The 20,522-nt window shown below is 43.3% G+C and overlaps 1 protein-coding gene across 4 annotated transcripts in view; it reads right to left on the bottom strand.

Moving 5' to 3' along the window:
• The window catches only part of npas1 (neuronal PAS domain protein 1), a 61,984-nt gene that overhangs the window by 11,112 nt on the left and 30,350 nt on the right, over window positions 1-20,522 (bottom strand). For all 4 annotated transcript variants that reach the window (XM_079677814.1, XM_079677813.1, XM_079677811.1 and 1 more), the window contains 4 exons: window positions 19,432-19,599; window positions 16,976-17,214; window positions 5,015-5,082; window positions 2,968-3,057 (listed from right to left, as the gene is read on the bottom strand). In XM_079677814.1, the coding sequence (XP_079533940.1) occupies window positions 2,968-3,057; window positions 5,015-5,082; window positions 16,976-17,214; window positions 19,432-19,526 (492 nt within the window). In that variant the 5' untranslated portion in view covers window positions 19,527-19,599. The remainder of the gene's footprint in view (window positions 1-2,967; window positions 3,058-5,014; window positions 5,083-16,975; window positions 17,215-19,431; window positions 19,600-20,522) is intronic.

Here is a 20,522-nt window from a genome sequence, read left to right as displayed (position 1 = left end):
GTCAAGGTGCCTGACCTGGGCTAAGCCGGCTAAGCAACCCCCCTGTCAGGGGAGAAGCCCCGTGTGTAAGCCAGGGCAGAGGGGTCAGACAGGGGGGACAGGAGACGGCAGGGCAGGGGCGGTCCTCAGGGGCGACATGCCCTCTAAAACAAACCACCAGTTACACTTTCTCACTCAGAACATCATTTGTTTGTCTGTCCTTCCTCTCTCCCCTGAGTCTGCCTCCACTCGCCAACAAAGTATATCAGAGTGTTTTTGTCCTCTCCCTCCCGCCTTTTCTTTTTCCTATATTTTTAAATCTTTTTCTTGCTTCATTTCCATAAACACACTGTATACTTGCTCTCATGTTTCCCACTAAATCATCTTCTCAACTCCTAGCTGCCCTTACTGGCTGTCTCTCTTTCTCATCATAAACCCCCCCCCATCCCTGTCCGCTCTCATCTTTTCAGGAAGGTAAACTTGGCTTTGTATGTTCAAGGTTTTGAACGTAATCTTCGATCATAAATAATTTCATTAGAATGCTGATGGCTCAGGCCCTGTTTGAGTAGATGTGATGGGTTAGGCCATCTGCTCAGCTGATAAGAACAGCTCTGTTTTATTAGCATCTCCACCAAAGCCTCGGCTGTCTTGTTTACCTAGGCAATCCCAAGGCGAATTTCATTCCTGGCGCACATTTAAACTCTATTTACACAGTCAGACTCTCTCTCTCCTCTTTACCAATGTCTCTCATTCGCACACCTATTCCACTCTTTTGTTTTCTTTCTCGCGCAAAAGTGTCTCTCTGCATTGTCCTTTTGGTTCTGGCTCCAGGCTTACAACAATCAATCTTAGTTCTAGCCTTTATATGTGTGTGTGTGTGTGTGTGTGTGTGTGTGTGTGTGTGTGTGTGTGTGTGTGTGTGTGTGTGTGTGTGTGTGTGTGTGTGTGTGTGTGTGTGTGTGTGTGTGTGTGTGTGTGTGTGTGTGTGTGTGTGTGTGTGTGAGAGAGTATATGTGTGCATTATTTATTTATTTGTCTTTGGCAAGATGAAGACCTAAGAAGGTATATGGTATGTGCAAACAAACCACTCTTGTTCTGGTCTCTCCAACAGAAGAGAAAGCCTGTTGTGCATAATGTAATATACACATCCCAAATGTACAAATAAAGATGTATTCTTTTCTCCTTAATGACTTTGGAGATATTATCTTATGTGTCCTGTTCGAATAAGGAACCTATGCATTTAGCTGCTGTACCCCTCCTTACAAAGTGCATGTCAGAGCTATATCACCTACAAAATGCGACAGGAACATCTGAAAACTTGTCAGTACACTGTGACATCACTGTTGGGTGTGGTTAAAGGTGCAACAGAGCACATCTCTGACCACACCCAACAACATTGTAAATTAATCTTTGAACAAACCCCCACATTTTTGGAAAAGGAAATGAGGGCAAATATTGAGATTATTATCAGTGATCCTGGGTGTGTTCAGAGATTTCAACCAAAAACATCCCCACTCAAACTCGATCCAAACAAATTTGCTTTTTGTCAAAAATAAATGAAAGGAAAGAAGTAATGACGAAAAGCAAGTATCTTTTGTATTGCAAAAGTGTGTTAAAATACAATTTAAAGTTAATTATTGTACCGCTGCGGAGGTGTCCTAACCTACATATCATTTTCTACAGACTTAAGAATTCTTTGTTGAGTAAAAATCCCCACACAAATCAGAGATGTTTTTTATTGAAAATCAGAACGATGATGCAATAATGATCCTGACCCCTAAGATCGCAAATCATATTGCTATTGCAATATTTTCAATATCGTTCAGCCCTACAATAAGACAATGCAAACCTTACATTGTTGCTCTGTGTCATAGCATTTCAAACACAATCACAGCTGGGAATATCGGTATGAAAACCACACGGTCTGTACAATCTATCTGGTGTCGCAAGGGGGCCATCAATGGGTGAACGTTTTCAGTTTTCAGCCGTCTGAGTTGGTTTAATCAATTAGTCACATAATGTCTGTGTGGTGTCCTGAAACAAAACGACATACATCCAGAAGGAAGAATCTGTTTGGCTTTTCATGAGCAAGAAACACGTCCCACATTATGTTCATACAGAGCGAGGTCTGTGGATTTTGTCCCACATCTCTGACAGTGTATTCATGTTTGGAGGTGGCCACCTTATAGCCAGTAAATGATGACAATGACCTATAACTTCAATGTGCATATAGCATGTGATTATTCTACTAAGACAGAGTACAAAGACGTATCCTTTAAAGCAGCCAAGGGCAGAACTTCAATCACTTAAAAAAAGCACTCAGTTACTTCTGTTATTGTAGCACGAACTTCCCTCTTTCTCTCCGTCTCTCATGCTGTACCGATTCTTCTTACTTCGAAACAACTCTCTCTTATCACACCTCTCCTCCTTTCCTCCCCCTCTCTTTCTCTCTCCGGCTGTCTCTATCTATCTTCCCATCCCCCTTGGTGTTTTTCCCCCTCCGTACAATCAATGTGGCTTTTAAGATGCCTATCGATTTGTTCCCCGAGACAGGCCTAGCGCGCTGGGGCGACACTTTGATTGCTGGGCCAGTAATTACTGTTATTATTTATGCATCTGGGCAAAATGGCAGGACTTAACATTCACAGTACAAGAGGCCACAGGCAATCAGCAGAGGTGAGCACCTGGAGAGGGAAACAGGGCGGTAGAGAGAGGAAGAGAGAGAGTTGCATTGCCCCCGTGAGAGTTGAACTCTCTCAGAGATGAGAGCGAAGAGTGCAGTCAAAGATATTCACACTCACACACACGCACACAAACACACACACTCCTGGGAGGGGATATGAAAGCGTAAGCAGAAGATAGGCACACGTGTGCAAATGCGCTTGTATATGAAGGATTATTCAACTGTGTGTGTGTGTGTGTGTGTGTGTGTGTGTGTGTGTGCGTGCGTGCGTGTGTGTGTGTGTGTGTGGAAGGAGGTTGTCTTACCTGTGAGAGTCCCAGGTAGATAGAAACGGTCTCTGAGATGTAGAGGAAACGTCCCTCCTGACTGACCGCGAACACAAAGCCATCCAGGGACTGTGCATATAGAAAAAAAAGAATGAACATCACACACACGGACACACAAACACACACATTGAGGCAAACAGAAACAAGACAGACAAATTAGAGCAATTAGTGTGTATCGAACAAATTACAATGAGCTAGAGAACAAACAACCCGTCACCCCTCGGCCTCTTTTCGCAATTCGCACACACACACACACACACACACACACACACACACACACACACACACACACACACACACACACACACACACACACACACACACACACACACACACACACACACACACACACACACACACACACACACACACACACACACACACACACACACACACACACACACACACACACACACACACACACACAGATGAATGTGAACAGACATGAAACAACTCCCATTGTAATCGGCAGCTACACACAACAACAGCTGTCAAAAAGGCAAAATTGCCACATGTGTGTGCACTCTCACACACACACGCGTCGCACACAGCCACGGCAAAGAGACATGAGAAACTGAGCTTATAGACTAGAGCTGTTTCAATCAACTGTAACAAAGTCAGAACCAGAGCACCCTCCTGGATCTCTGGCAACACCCACCCACCCACCCACACACACACCCAGACACACACACCCACACCCACACCCACACCCAGACACCGGCACGGACACAGACAGAGATAGAACCAAAGTCATTACAGCCTGCAGTGATTCTAATGAGAAGTGAAAGGTATACAGCCAGACCATTAGAGAGGACTGTTTCCGAGAATAATATTAATCGTCATAACAAGCATCCAGAAGTCAGCTTCTCTCTCTTCCTCACACACACACACAAACACACACACATAGACACACACCAGGGCCACTTTGCTCTAGAAGAATGATTGCTATTTTGGCGGCCCAGTGCTTAAAGTGGCAGTGGTAATTTATGCAACTGACACATCCAGTATGCAAATGTGTGGCCGGGGTGTGGGGCGTCGTGTGTCGCGGCGAGGAGAAACCAGCCGCCTGAATGTCGGAGAACTAAAGTGCAATTATCAGGCTATTACTGCGGGAGGACGGCTGGGAGGAGAGAATCATACAGTTTTTCTGGAGCGTTAATTTGATTTCTATCAGCACCGTTCCCTAAGCCTCCCTTCCTCTTTAAAATGCCAGAGGAGAGCAGACATATGTAATGTTTCTTTGTTTTACCCCAACCTCATCACTTCTAAATGCTCAGCCTCTGTTTTTCTTTCTCTCTCTCTACCTGTTCCCACTCCGTCCTGATTCCTACTCTGCAAATGTATTTGTATAGCACCTCTCAGCAACAAGGCAATTCACAGAGCTTTACATAGGACATAATATATTAAATTCCTTCAAGCTTTTCTTTCTCCCTCCCTGCTTGGAGCTATAGTCTCTCCTGCCTCACCCCCCTCTTCGTTCTAACTACAACCTGAAGTGTTACCTTCTTCACACTTCCTCTTTGTTTCTACATCCTGCATTTCGTCATCCCTGTAGGCCTCCTGCTCCCGAAACCCCCTCAGGCTCCATTCATCTGTCAGAGCAAAGAGAGGCATTCTTCGGCAGCCAATGCTATCGTCCGAGCATCTGAGGTATATGAGATGTGTGGGAGTCCATGTGTGTGGATGTGAGAGCATGTGATAGGAGTTTGCCTGGAAATGTAAGTCTGAGAATCTGAGGTAGGAAGACTGGAGCTGGTACAAACTGTGACCTCACACAGCACCGACACACAGTGGTCCACTGCAGTCACTTAAGAGACCAATGTGCTTGTCTGTCAATGTACATTTCCAATCAAACTAACCTTGTGGTCCAATTATCCTATTTCTCAAGCTAAATGAACTACTTTCAAAACCAATTGGTCTATCACGTCACTGAAAATAGGGCAGTTTGACCTTTTCGGAGACAGTTTTATGAAATGAAATAATATCATATTATTCTTTACAGAAGAAGGTGAGTGTGTGTGCTTACCTGCAGGAGGTGCGCCCCGAGGTGCAGCTCAAACATGTCAGTAGCCAGAGAATGAGATGATCGTCGTGCTGCAGAGAGAAAGTAGACAAACACACATGAGACACTGACTGACATCAATGTTTCGTTGAAACCACATGTTTAAAAAAGGGCTATTATAAACAGACTGTTGTAAAAGGTCGCTATCATCTCTCAGATGCACATGTTACTGTACTATCTTCAGTATAGATTTGAGACAATATCTCTCCATCTAGCATGTGTTGCACTGTAGAGGCATGTTGAATACAAAATATCCAATTTCTAAGGAATAACTTTGCTATGCTGTAAAGCTAAATGTTGTATAAGAGTGTTTTAGCAGTGCTCTATAGGTTTAGGGATCCTGTAACATACTGACATTGAGTCCCACTGTGGAGTTTTGTTGTTCGACATCTCCGCCACTCCCAAATGTTTATTATTTCTCTAGTCAATTCAATCACATCATGAAATACTTAAACTAAATTGACTCTTCTTTCATGTGTTTGCATGCTCATAATGTGGGTCTTTGTTTTGTTTCAATCTGTTAACTTTTATGGATAAGGAAAATAACTACAAGAGGTGAAAACTCTAAGAAGAAAAAGGTACATATTCAATATTTACAAAGACAAGGTATCAGATAATGTTGATTGAGTCCACTGAAATGTGTTTACTAAAGCTTGGATTAGTAGTTATTATACAGCAATATCTGATCATATGACTTGTGTCCTATTGGGGTTTTTGTAATAATTGTGCATCTCTATGGCGTCTGTAAATCTGAAGTGAAATGAAAAGCAAAACTTGAACAAATCATGTCTGGCAAACGGAAATGACTGAAACGTTTGTGTCAAAAAGCAGCATAAGGAGGGGGTGCTGTGTGACGCACACCAGTCAATTACCGCCAGGGACATACACACACACGCACACACACACGCACACACACAAACACGCACACACTCATGGTGTCTGCATCGCCACTCTTAATGCATCCCAAACACAAGCTATCAGAGCTGCTTCAGTGCCAAAGTGGTGCTGTTTACCAAGGCAATTACAATACAAATAGAGTTGAGGTGGATAGGTAGGGGAGGGGGGGGGTGAAGATAGGGACTGGAGAAGCAGAGAGGGTACGGCAGGGAAAATGAGAAAACACTAAGGAAGGCTAGAGTGATCACTTTCTCCCAAGCAAACCTGAGCACGAGGGGCTGCGGTGACGTGGAAGATTAATTTAGCAATCAGCCGTATTTACTGTTTTATGTCTAAAAGAGTATGTGACGGCATGTGTGTGCACCTGCAAGCTTGTGATTGCAAAAGTGGGGACCATACGTGAGAATTAATCTTACTCTAACAGGGCTGCTTTTGAACACAATGTTCTTTATTCAGCAGGGAAAAACTATGGATGTGTGTACACAAAATGTGTGTGTACAAAGGCACATGAAAGTATGCATGTGTATGCGCAACTCCGAGGATCACTGGATATCTGTGTGTGTGTGTGTCGCAGCGAGGCTAAGGGAAATCAATACACGTTATGACAGGAAAATGAAAGCGCTGCTCTGGGTTACAACTGAACACAGAGGGAGGGTCGGGGAACACACACACACACACACACACACACACACACACACACACACACACACACACACACACACACACACACACACACACACACACACACACACACACACACACACACACACACACACACACACACACACACACACACACACACACACACACACACACACACACACACACACACACACACACACACACACACACACACACCGCCCAGCTGCCTGCTTGTGATGTGGGTTTGGTGAATAGAGGAGGGAGGCATTCCATTAGTGCTATAGACACACAAAAACACACACACAAACACACACACTTAAGGAATACACACAGCAATGAATTCTCATGCGCAGACTACACAGCGGCAACATGCCCTCCGATTAAACAACACAAATACCCGAGTACACACACAACCTCACACACACACGCGAAAACACACATGCACACACACACACATACACACAAATACAGAGTTGCCGGACAAAGCCACAGTGGCATTGTGAGATTGGGGTCCCCCTGTGTGACTGAGTGTGAATATAAATAAGGCTAGTCCATTCAGGGCTATGAAAGGGGGTCTGGTGCTGGGACCCTTCAGCCCAGCCAGTCGCTGCCTGGAGGGGGATGGGGCTCTCTCTCGCTCTCTGCCTGCCTATCAGGGTCCCTTGTGGGGCAGCGATGGAGCTGCAGCGCTGGGGGATTCTGGAGGAAGCAACCCCCATCTTGACCATATGAGGATGAATCAAAAGGGATACGCACAAACACTGTGATGTTAGTTTGTGCACGCCTTGAAGAAAGACATTGAGTGTGCGTGTGGCTGTGAGCTTGATGCCACAGATCCCTAGAGGAGTGAAGGTGACGGCGGGCGATCAGTAGTGCTGAGTAGTGTCAACGGGGCGAAGGAAACGCTGGATGTGACATGAGGCCAGGAGGGCTGACGGATGAGTCTACACACTCACAAATACACAGAGGACCATTTATTAAAGACTGCCAGGGTACAATAGGGCAGCCAGGAAACCAAAACACTGGACCTGGTGTGTGTGTGTGTTTGTGTGTGTGTGTGTGTGTGTGTGTGTGTGTGTGTGTGTGTGTGTGTGTGTGTGTGTGTGTGTGTGTGTGTGTGTGTGTGTGTGTGTGTGTGTGTGTGTGTGTGTGTGTGTGTATGCACAAATGTGTGCACATGTGAAGAGAGACTTTCACAGCGGTGATCGTACCTCACTCTGAGAACAAAGATCCTTCTGTAGTGGTGCTATGAACCCCAACTTCTATGTGTCTGTGTGTGTCTGTGTGTTTGTGTGTTTGAGGATCTTGCATGATACTGTTTGTATCCTTAAATAAATAAATTGAGTCACCTTTATAATATTGAACGTCTAATCATAAACTCATGTAGTGAGTAAACAATAACTAATCATTCCAAATTATTTAAAAGGAACATTTTCAGATTTTCTAACCTGGGTTTTATTTTCATAATTGTATGTACCCCCTTCCTTTCCGGAATAATATCATTGTCCTCACCAACATGGATTGAAAAATGTCAGAACAAACCCAGAGGGATGTTGACAAACCAATAGTGTTACCATATCATCCAAATCTGAAAAGGTAGTGACCCCAAAACAATTCCTTATTTGAAAATAAATGTATGTATGTCATTTTGTATGTATAGTCACCAAGTTCATTGCTGTGCTCAATGAAAACTGTATTATCACTTAAACTAAGATGAGACAAGATACATAAGATTGTGCAAAAAGCTCTCTTGAGCAACAAGCAGTGCATGAAGTGAAACAAAATGGGGGCACCAATGTGTTTTCGTGTATCTGTAAGGGTTGAATGCTTAAAAGTTACTGTACTGAGAAGTGGAAAAGTACTTAGTACAACGACTAATGGGCTATAATTGACTGCCCGTCCGACTATATTGTGGCAAACAAGTACAAGAAAACAATGAATCTGAAACTATCCTTTCAAATGGTTTATGTGAATATACATTTGTCCGTTGTACTTCCTGACAGGCATGTCATATGTACATGCTGGTGTATAAACCTGGATGCAGCCCTGTGCGTGCACATGAGGGCTTTGATGGCTCCTTTCTGTAACACTCCCATTTTCATTAGCTTCCCAGGACTCTGAAGCGAGGTTTAATTTCATTGTGGGAATAGGAGACAGAATGGGACGGGGCGCGATCGGACACGTTAATTATAGTCTGACTCGCAGGTCAATTCTCGGGGTCTCCCCAGCGCTTTACGAGAAGAAAAGATAGAAATTTCATTTGAATGATTTTAATTATACCTCTGTCTAATACATAATTTAGTCCCAGTTAAGTCCAAGAGTAATGGCCTCACACACACACACGAACACACACCTAAACATCTCCATACATAGACACACACACATCGTCTTCCTTTCCACCCCCACAGTGTCAACCTTTCAACCAGGTGAGGATATTACCATGGAAACCAAACAGATAACAGATGCAATGAACCCCTCATTTTCCCGTCTATTCTCCTCTCTCTCTCTTCTTCTCCGTCTTCCTCTCTCAAGTTTGGCTCCCGGCCGTAGTTTCACCCTTTCAAAACAAGAGCCTGATCACCTGCCAAGTTGTTTACTACCATTCAAATGTGACGTTTGGGCTGTTCGACAGACAGAGAGCGAAAGAGTGACCCTAATCGCAGCGTCCCTCTCTGGCGCAATTATCTCCTCACTCTGACATCCATCCCTCCCTTCTTCCCTCTATCTCTCCTCTATCTCTCTGTCCCTCCTGCGTTGCTCCCTCACTCCTTTCGCGGTCGAACATAATTTGAGTGCAATTAACTTCCCTTAAAAGCCCCGGCTGCTTTAAACGCCGTGAATTAGAGGGGAGGCAGATGCAGGAGAACGTGAAGAGGTTGGGGGAGACGGAAGGAGTAGGGGAGGGAGACAGAGGCAATGAAAGAAAAGGAGACGAGGGAGAGAGGGAGCAAGTGGATGAAAGTCAATGTCACCAACGCTGGGGAGGAGAGAGGTGTGTTTGACCTCACTAAGAGAGACAGTAAAACACTTGAGCTGGCCCTGTTGCTGGCAGTGAGTTGTCATTGTACTGTACCTTGGGCTTCTCCAGCTGCCGTATTGCACCTGTTAAAGGTTGAGTTGATATAGATTTTGGGGAGATATATACGCAACCAAAAATATAAAAGATTGAAGTGATGTGGAAGTGTACTCCAGGGTGTGTCAGTGCATCACAGCTGTAATATTGCAAACTTTCAAGACAAACCTCTGACGTGTTCATACGTACATCACACCTAGGCTGACTTACTGATTCACATTTACCGACTGTACTTAGCGTCGCTGTGTGAACACCGTTTTGCTGTGTAATGAGGGGTTATTAGCGTTACCTAATAAAACCCTCTGATCCCCCGCTCACTTGTGTTTTTTCCACCGTCTGACCACTTTTTATCAGTGTGTCTGCCTTAAGTAGATCTTAGCAATTAGTGTAGTGAGTGCAATCTTATCACAACCAATTGAAAATAAGGATCCGGTTAAAAATGCACTGGAATAACCATTTAATGGGACATTTAAAAAGGTGGGGTAAAAAAAAACTATCCCCCGAAGCAAAGTATACTCAATATAGAGAGGTTTGAAATATAAATGATTTCAAATAAAAGGGTTTAGTCTTTCATGAGCTGTGCAAACAGGTAGGTACACACACACACACACACACACACACACACACACACACACACACACACACACACACACACACACACACACACACACACACACACACACACACACACACACACACACACACACACACACACACACACACACACACACACACACACACACACACACACACACACACACACACACACACACACACACACACACACACACACACACACACACACAGAATGAATATCACGGGTCATTTTACTTTTCCTCCCTTCAGCCTTTCCTTTCCGTCTGCTCCCTCCTTCCATAATCTGCCTCTCTCCTCCTTCTTCCCCCTCTCCTGCTCTCTCAATCTCTCTCTCTTTCTCTCTGTGAAGGTCATGCAATTGATTTTCCTCTGTCTATTCATTTTTCAAGACTGGCTTTGAAACGTGGGAAGCAGACAAAAGCCACACCGGCCCCTCCCCTGCCCTCCATCCCTCTCCTCTCCTCCACGTTCCTGGCCCTCGCCCGTCCAAAAACCCTCGGACAAGAGGGATAGCGGAGGAATGCAACTCACCCCACCCCCTCTCTCCCCACACCCTTCTCCTTCCTCTCCTCCTTTCTATTCCTTATTCCTTCTGCATTTGTACCTTCCCCTCCTTTCCGTCCTCCTCTCCCTTTCAGCTGGATCTCTGACCAAATTCCACTAACGGAATTAAAGTCATGCATCACACTTAAAACCCTGCCAATGCATTCTGGGTAGACTTGTTCGAACTGATGTCCAAATTAGCATGGCATTTTTCAGCCTTGGCCTTGCTGAGACTGTGTGACCTGCTTGTAAAAATCACCAAACATTTCATAAAATACTCAAGATATCAGATCTCGCTCGAGTGGAAGAAATGTTGAGGATAATTCAGACGGTAATAGCTATTGGAGCTGAGCAGAGATTTGTTGTGTTTTTCAAGTACCTCACAATTTTCCTTGACCTTCGTGTGGCCGCTGCAGGAATCTATATATTTACAGTTATGGTTCACATTTGTACCAGAAGTGTTTCTCATTGTAGTGTAAGCAGCATAACTCACAATTGTCTTTCTAGCACACACAGGACAGCACGGCTACCTGCACACCTTCTTTACTAAACAGATATTTTAGATCAAGGCCAAAGCAAAGCGTGGAAAACCAAGGCAAAACAATTCACTACTTTAAGAGCTCAGTCAAGGCCGCGGCTGTCCGTACGTGTGATAGTGCATAGATATCACTCCAACATCCAGATTGTGCAGTGCTGCATAGATAATTAAATATTGATGGATCTCAATGAATTCTCCCTTAATGATGTATATTTTCAAATACTGTGGCTAAAGATCAGGGCTCACCGTGTTAATGTTATACAATATAAAAACTCTCTTGGTTTACAGTGAGGTCTTGCTTATAATGGTCAGATATGTATAGCTGGATATTAAACCCCAATCATTTCTAAGCAAAGACTGAAATGAGAAAGGAGCACTGAATATTCAAAAATGCCAAATATTAAAAAATTCATGTAAAAACCAAAAGCTTAAGGAGATTTGTTTTACTTTGTCTCAGGTCCATTTTAACTACTAATTGTGTACTTTGTACTTAAAGGTGGGGTAGGTAAGTTTGAGAAACCGGCTCGAGATACACTTTTTGTTATATTAAATGGAATGCTCTTAACATCCCGATAGCAATGAATATCTGAAGTGCTTTGACGAAAAATCCATTAAAAAATGTCATCTGTGGAAGCCGTACTGTAAAAACCACGACCACTCATTTTAGCCGGCCCGGCTAAAATAACTGGATGGCCTACCTGCCTGTCAGCCTTCCATCTGTGCACAAACTCATCGTTCGTGTATGTTGGAGGAGGGGCTCTGTAAGGAAGTGGCAGATTTGTTCCGGCTGTGTATTTTCAAATTCTAGCGCACTCAAGCTGGTTTCTCCAAAATTACCAACCCCACCTTTAAAGTATACTAACACTACACATTCAATGTTGTCATATTTGCATTAAGCAAACAATCTATTTACCTTACTTGATCCAGGCACAGAAATCAATACAGTACATGTGTACTTTTCAATTCAGACATTTTCAAATGTGTGAATAATAAAACTAATGTGGCTGAATTCCCTATAGCTGCTTCCGTTTCGGGGTCATGTGCACGACAGCTGCGGTCAAACTGGAGTGGTTTATAGAAGAAAGATAAAAAAATGTTGTTCGAAATCCAAGCAGCATATATTCTGACTATTAATTTATGTTACGCTACAGAATCCCTATCTGGTAAATACCATGTATTTCAAACTCTCCACCACAAGTTTAAACCCGGGTAGTCTGTTAAAAAAAGGACTTTTGTTTTGGTAATAATACCATCCCAATTGATATATATATATATATATATATATATATATATCAAGCCATTACTCTTAACAGGATTGTGTGGTACATCAAGCCACATATTTTTTGCTCATATTTCCTCAAATTGGACAAGAACAGGCACGCACACACGCACACACACACACACACACACACACACACACACACACACACACACACACACACACACACACACACACACACACACACACACACACACACACACACACACACACACACACACACACACACACACACACACACACACACACACACACACACACACACACACACACACACACACACACACACACACACACACACACACACACACACACACACACACACACACACACACACCTCTAATTGTACTGTAGCTGCATAGTTTCCGCTCAGTAATAGTAGCAATTAGACGGTCTGTATAATTACACTGTCCTCGTTATATAGTTAATTTCCGTAATTACAAATCACACCAATAGTTTCCTCCCTCTTTGTTTATCTTCTATCCAACACACACAAACTCACACGCAACACATGAATTCAAACCCACAGTAGCCTATGGGAAGTCTTTGTGTGATTATATGAACATGTATGTTTACAGGCTTGTGATGGACACATGTTTACATCACATACACAGCACATGTAATTATCGTCGCCATGAGAGGACTGGATAATCGTCCTGGTCCGAACAGGATTTTTGTGGCATTGGGTGTCTGTGGGTGGGAGTTAGTGGGCGGATCAGACTGCTGAGGGTTTGGAGATGTTAGATGGATGCATAGATTTCAGTGGTTTGTGTCAATTATCTAAAAACGTCAGCGTATTTATCTCTGCTTTATAATTGTATTAGAGGCTGAACCAGTGGCATAGCCACCATAGGGTGGCCCAGGCCCACCTAGTTTACTCATTGGGTAAAAAAGCTGAGAAAGCTTGGGTGTACATTTTAATTTTTTTATTATTATTATAAAAAATGTATTCACCCATTGAGAATATCCAAGCATTCAAAGTGAATTTCAAGTGAACAAATATCGATTTGAATTAATGTTGTATGTATTTTATCCTCTGAACCGAACTCATTTACGGTAAAAACTGGTTGTTGGTTCCGGCGCGCGCCATAGTAACGTGAGAGAGGCAGAGAGCTGCCTGCAGGGATGCGCTTTTCTGTAAAATGTGCAGACATTTCCCCAGCCCAGGAATTGAAGGTACATTTACGAGGGATGGATATGTAGACTGGAAGCACCTGCGTAACTCGTTGGAGAGACATAAAAAAAGCGAGGACCACGGCAAGTCCATGAGCAGGTTTGAATGCTACAACCTATTGTTCCTGTTACCTAGTGCAGTGGTTCCCAATCTGGGGGGCGCCAAAGATCGCAGGGGAGGCACCAGGCCTCAGATGATTTGAGGCCAAATATCATATTTAGACTTTTTTATTTTTTTACATATAATTGTAAAGCAATACATGATTGTCACTAAAAGCCTTGTCTCTACATTACAATAACATATACAAAATAATTGATTAATTAATTTGAATAACAATTCAAGTAAAGGCATAAAAAGACAGAAATGTATAATTCTTTCTTTAATAGAAATGTTTCTTCTGCCCATAAAGTGTCCAAACCAGGCTTTTCTGGATAAACGCATTTTTAAAACAGTCATTGTCCATGCCGGTTTCAGTTGGATTATTTGTCACAGTTGCTCCGATCAGATCGGTCTCCTCCATTTTGTAGATTATTTACGACTTTTGAATCCACATAAACACATCGGCAAAATCCGTTTTACTTTGAGCATTTGTTTTAAACAGTTTAATTCCTTTGTGAATTGTTTCCACTTCCGCACCGTCCTTTAATTTCTTAATTCAGCGGGAATCCAAGTGTCCAATAACCATCAAAGTCACTCCAACAGTGCTCCTTAATTACGCTTTCATCCTCCTTTAACTAAATACTTCACATTCATCTAGTTTGTGACAGTAGTAGTAGCATTTTTGAGACTTTTAAACTTGAATTGCCACTGTTGCGCGCGCCCCCCCCCCTTGTGTGTGTGTGTGTGTGTGTGTGTGTGTGTGTGTGTGTGGGGGGGGGGGGCAACTTCCAACAGGAGTCATTTGGGGGGGCTCTTGGGAAAAAAGGTTGGGAACCACTGACCTAGTGGTGAAATAGTCACATAACGATTATAAATAACCCAATTTGTGTTCTGTGAAACTGAAAAGGATATTACATTGTTTTTGTTACTTTTGTTGCAGTTGTAAACATGTCTTAAATGTAATTTAGGTTAACTTCCTGTATTATTTAGATGATTTTATTTTGAAGGCGAGTTTACGCTGTTGACAGGAAGTTGACGGAGAAAAGGAGCGGAGATTAATCTACATATAAAGACGGAGAAAGTAAAGGATAAAGTTTATGTTAAGTTTAGCACCCCCGAAGAGGCACAAGGTTGGTATTAACTATAATATATAAATGTGGGTTTTGTCCTAATTCGTTTGTATGCTGTTTTGTAGCTTTGCTGTCTGTTTACAGTTCACTTTTGGTAGTATGCTAAAGTGATTCTAATATAGGGTGACCAGACGTCCCCGTTTTCCGGGGACAGTCCCCGTTTGTATTGGCCTGTCCCCGGTTGAAACTGTCCCCGGAAATGTCCCCGTTTTTAAATATACGTTAAAAACACATAGCAAGGTGAAGTAAAACGTTTCATGTCAGGAAACACTGGGTAAACAGACTGTGGTCAAGCCAGCCCCCACTTAGGAAAACACAGTCAAGCCAGCCCGCACGTTGTAGTGCGGTGCGCAAATATCCTATGCATTACGGTAGAGGCCTGTAAAAACTGCCTTCAAAATAAAAGCGTTTAATTTATAAAAGCTTAAATTAAGAGATATGTACTATATAATGTGATCAATAATAATTTAAGACAAACTACATATAACTACCACATTATAACTGAGTGAATGTAAAATGTAAGTATACAGTTATGAAGACATATCTGACATTTCCACTGGGTGACTAATTTCAATTGATGTTGACACCATCTCACAACACTCCTAAAATAACATTACTTTCTGAAGCACAATTTAAAATGTATGCTGTTTAAAATCTCAAATTAGATCTATTGTCCATCTATATTTTGATTATTATTTAATGAAAACCGTCCATAATCAAAGAGTCATTCGAAGTCAATCAAATGTAACTTATTTCACTTCAGGGTGATAGCAGGAGACCCCATCTAGTCAATCAGAGAAAATCAGGACAATCTGATGTAGAGTTTCAAAATAAAAGACCTTTGAAGTCTCATATATGGGCTATCGTCCCTCTATTTATAGATAAGAATAAAACAAAAACTATCCAGTATCAAAGACTTATTTCACTTCAGGGTGATCGCAGGACACCCCATCTAGTCACTCAGAGAGAATCTGGACAATCTGATGTCCAGTTTCAAAATAAAAGACCTTGGAAGTCTCATATATGAGCTATCTTCCTTCTGTTTGTGTCCAACAGTTCAAATGTTCGAATGACATTAAACCAGAATTGTCCCCCTTTTTTCTTAAACAGTGAAGAAAATTGGATATGTTAATTATATATATACCGCGAAACTCAAAATGTCCCCGGTTTTAATTTTGAAAATCTGGTCACCTTATTAATACGAATGGAGCCTAAATGTATTTGTTATTTGTGTGTCTTTTTAGCTCTTAGGTTGATATTGGAGATTTCAATAAATTCATATCATCAGTCAGGTCTTCGACCATTATTCGGAGGGAAATGCTACAACGATGCTTGGCAATGGGCATTATATATTATTATTATAGGCCAGGCCTACTTTAAAGTCATGTTTCCCCCTGGAAAAAGCTGGCCCACCCTATTTTATACAGGCCCGCCCTTTATGCCTACGCTACTGGGCTGAACTGTGTAAAACCTGAGCTGAAAATGATCAATTAGAGTTGGGTTTCATTTACCTACTTACTTACAGCCATTTGCAAAGTCAATTAAAGGTTTAAATATTTAACAAATAATTTAATGTAGCAACAATTTTTTTTTTAAATACTTTGGTGATAAGTCCATGTCTCCCTCACCCAGCGAAAAGGCTGAATATATTTTTATTATTTTGATTTGTATGCAAGTCAATAAAATGTAGAATGCTAACTTCCTAGGTTGCTAAAGCCTCAAATTCTCAAGCAATGTAACAAGGACATAACCTCAGTGACCTAAGCAGTAGCTACGACCTGCATGACTGCAGTCAAAGTCAATGTAAAACAAGAAACAAAAAAGTGTTAAGTGCAGACACCATTTTTCTAAACACCATCTTTAAAAAAGTGTTTTCTTTGGTTCCAATGCAATTAAATGCAGTTTTCTTTGCAGTATTGCTTTACAGTGGTCTTACTTTCCCCATTCGCTCACCTTTGCCGCAGTTTATGTCTCCGTCCATCCGAGGGATCCAGGGCGGGTCTCCCTGGTTGGCAAAGGTGCGCATGTGCAGGTAGCTGATGGTCAGCCGGATGACCGAGGCCTTGTCCAGCTGGCTGGTGATCGCCCCGGGCAGAGGCAGCATCTTGGCCAGCTCGAAGAACTCAAAATTCTCCTTCCCCCGCCGCGAACGAGCTGCATTGCGAGACTTCTCTTTACGCAAGTTCTGGAGACTGAGAGGTGAACAAGAAGAAGGTGTGTTAATGGAAGAAATATATGAACAAAGGGTGGAGAGAAAAGAGGAGAAGGACAGAGAAAATAGTCTGGATCAGCACTGTAGAGGGAGAAACTATTACTAACCACCTGTTGATTGATTCATGCTCTGTTTAAATCACCTGAGCATCAATCCAGAAAACTCATTTCATAAATACAGTACGTATAAAGTAATGGCTCTTGCAATTCAAGTGAAATAATCTCTCTTGCAGATTGGCCTGGTAATGACCGACAGATCACCGTCTTCTATATATGGCAGGGAAAAGTCCTTCTGCAACACAATCCATATGTGAACACACACACGATCTCTCGCTGTATATTTTTCCCTCTTCACCCCTTTCTCCCTCAAACCCCCCGCTCTCACCCTCTCTCTCTCATCTGGTCCCGGGCTAGTGAGCTGAAGCCGTGATTGAGGGATCAATAGGAGAGGGAGGGGCAGAGTGACAGAGGGGGGCCGGGGCTCAGGTAGCCTGTCTCTCTGATTGGGTATTGACTCTCTTCAATGGGGCCTGAGTGGTGGAATTATGTTGTCACAGCCACTTCACAATTTGTGCCGGTGCTGCTGTGTGTGTGTGTGTGTGTGTGTGTGTGTGTGTGTGTGTGTGTGTGTGTGTGTGTGTGTGTGTGTGTGTGTGTGTGTGTGTGTGTGTGTGTGTGTGTGTGTGTGTGTGTGCGCGTGTGCATTTGAGAGAGAGTGAGAATGAGAGCTAGATGAGAAAGAAGAACCACTCTTTCTCCCTCATGTCTGTGTTGTTGATTCTCATCCTAAGAAAGACCACCAGTGGTATGTGTGTGTGCGTGCGTGTGTGTGCGTGTGTGTGTGTGTGCGTGCGTGTGCGTGTGTGTGTGCGTGTGCGTGTGCGTGTGTGTAAGACAAAATAGAACAAAGAAAAGGGATGTACATAGTGTGTGTACATATGTTTATATCTTAATCAGCTGACACAGCTGTTGTGTTTCTCCCTTCTATTTCCTAATAAGTGAAAACAGTGCGTGTTGCTGCGTGTGTGTGTGTGTGTGTCTGTCTGTGTGTCTGTGTGTCTGTGTGTGTCTGTGTCTGTGTCTGTGTGTGTGTGTGTGTGTGTGTGTGTGTGTGTGTGTGTGTGTGTGCGTGCGTGTGCATTTGAGAGAGAGTGAGAATGAGAGCTAGATGAGAAAGAAGAACCACTCTTTCTCCCTCATGTCTGTGTTGTTGATTCTCATCCTAAGAAAGACCACCAGTGGTATGTGTGTGTGCGTGTGTGTGTGTGCGTGTGTGTGCGTGTGTGTGTGTGTGCGTGTGTGTGCGTGCGTGTGTGTGCGTGTGTGCGTGTGTGTGCGTGTGCGTGTGTGTAAGACAAAATAGAACAAAGAAAAGGGATGTACATAGTGTGTGTACATATGTTTATATCTTAATCAGCTGACACAGCTGTTGTGTTTCTCCCTTCTATTTCCTAATAAGTGAAAACAGTGCGTGTTGCTGCGTGTGTGTGTGTGTGTGTCTGTCTGTGTGTCTGTGTGTCTGTGTGTGTCTGTGTCTGTGTCTGTGTGTGTGTGTGTGTGTGTGTGTGTGTGTGTGTGTGTGTGTGTGTGTGTGTGTGTGTGTGTGTGTGTGTGTGTGTGTGTGTGTGTGTGTGTGTGTGTGTGTGTGTGTTGTGGACTCATGCTGCCAGCCCTCTGTAACATCTCATTATTATACTGCCTCGACCCCAGCCACCGAGAACAATCAATACACACACATTGATTCTGCTTAGTTTTTATATCCGCCTGTAAATGACTGCCCATTAATAATTCCAGCCAAATTTACTTAATCTCCCACTAAGGGGAGGGGATTCACAGCGCTGACAGGATTGGCAGGTGGGCAACAATACAGGTTATGTGTAGCACTGAGGAGATCAGACTTATGTCTTATGGATTGTGTTTCATTGATAGGAAATTCTTCTTCAGGCTGCCGGTGTGAGCAAGAGTGTTAATGCATGGATTTCACCTTGCGGAGATTAATTCATCGCCATGCACGCAGGCTTATACAGTATCTGCCAGGGTGTGTGAGTGCGTGTGCGTGTGCGAGTGTGCGTGTGCGTGTGCGTGTGCGTGTGCGTGTGCGTGTGCGTGTGTGTGTGTGTGTGTGTGTGTGTGTGTGTGTGTGTGTGTGTGTGTGTGTGTGTGTGTGTGTGTGGGTATGTGTGTGTGTCCTGTCTCACCAGGGAAGGGTGGGAGGCTTGGCCAGTAGTCCTTGTAGGAAATCCCACTCCACACTCACACACTTCCCCTCGCTGACAAACGGCATGGTTGCCATCCTTCTCCCAATCAAGTGCCGACGCCGCTGTTAACGAAGGCTCTGATTGGTTGAGGAAGTGGCGGACTCAGACCTGGATAGCAGAGGAGAAACACACACAAAAAAGTTAGGAAAAGGTGTTAGTGAATGATCACCAATAATGGCCATAAAACAGTAAAAAGGCAGCACACATGGCATTTTGATGATAACACGTTTAAAGGGGGCATTTTGATAATCAAACATGTTTCCAGCAAAATGTATTTAACGACATAATACTTTTTAAATTTGGTGTGAGCATATGCCTTTTTTCAATAACAACACAATTATGAAATGTTATCTCCTTTCCATTAAGGGCTTTACATTTGAAAGAATACAATTTGCATTGAAATGCGTGGATGAAAACCCATCCTATGATTTCTTAATTCATCTATCAGAGACAGAGAAAAATAAAGAAATAAGAAGGCGGTGAGGTTGAGAGAGAGCAATTAGGTACTGTACTCCCCCACATAAAGGTCAGAGACTGTTCCCACGGTAATAGACATTAGACAAAACATGATCCTCCTATTAGGTCACAATTAAAATGAAAGTCACCAGATCTCCTCTTATCCCTGAGAGAGGATTTAAACCTGTCTGCAGTGGAAGTTGAAGCAAACATCTCCACAGACAAAGCACTGAATACTCCTCCACACATACGGCCGCCTCCTGCCAGCCTCCAGCACTGCCCTCCTGTAGTGGAAGTTGCCAATATTCCTCCCTGTCCTCAAACAGAGCGCTGCTCCTCACCCGTTTCTCTCCCTCCCTCTCCTCTGTGCTGTGTTGACATTTAAAGGGCTAGCGTGGCCCCGAGCACCGCAGTGTCATGCCCTTGGGCCTGAGATGCCCTCTCTCTCTCTCTAGCTGCCTCTTACTCTTTAACTCATTCTTTCTTTGGCCCGCCTGGGTCAGCACAATCAAGTCAGCAGAGCTTTGCTGGGGCAGTAGAAAATGGATTATGTCTAGAGTTTGAGCATGGCTATG

Source organism: Notothenia rossii (assembly GCF_949606895.1).
Source record: "Notothenia rossii genome assembly, chromosome: 4".
NCBI lineage: Eukaryota > Metazoa > Chordata > Actinopteri > Perciformes > Nototheniidae > Notothenia > Notothenia rossii.
This window is presented reverse-complemented; position numbering and strand designations above follow the sequence as displayed.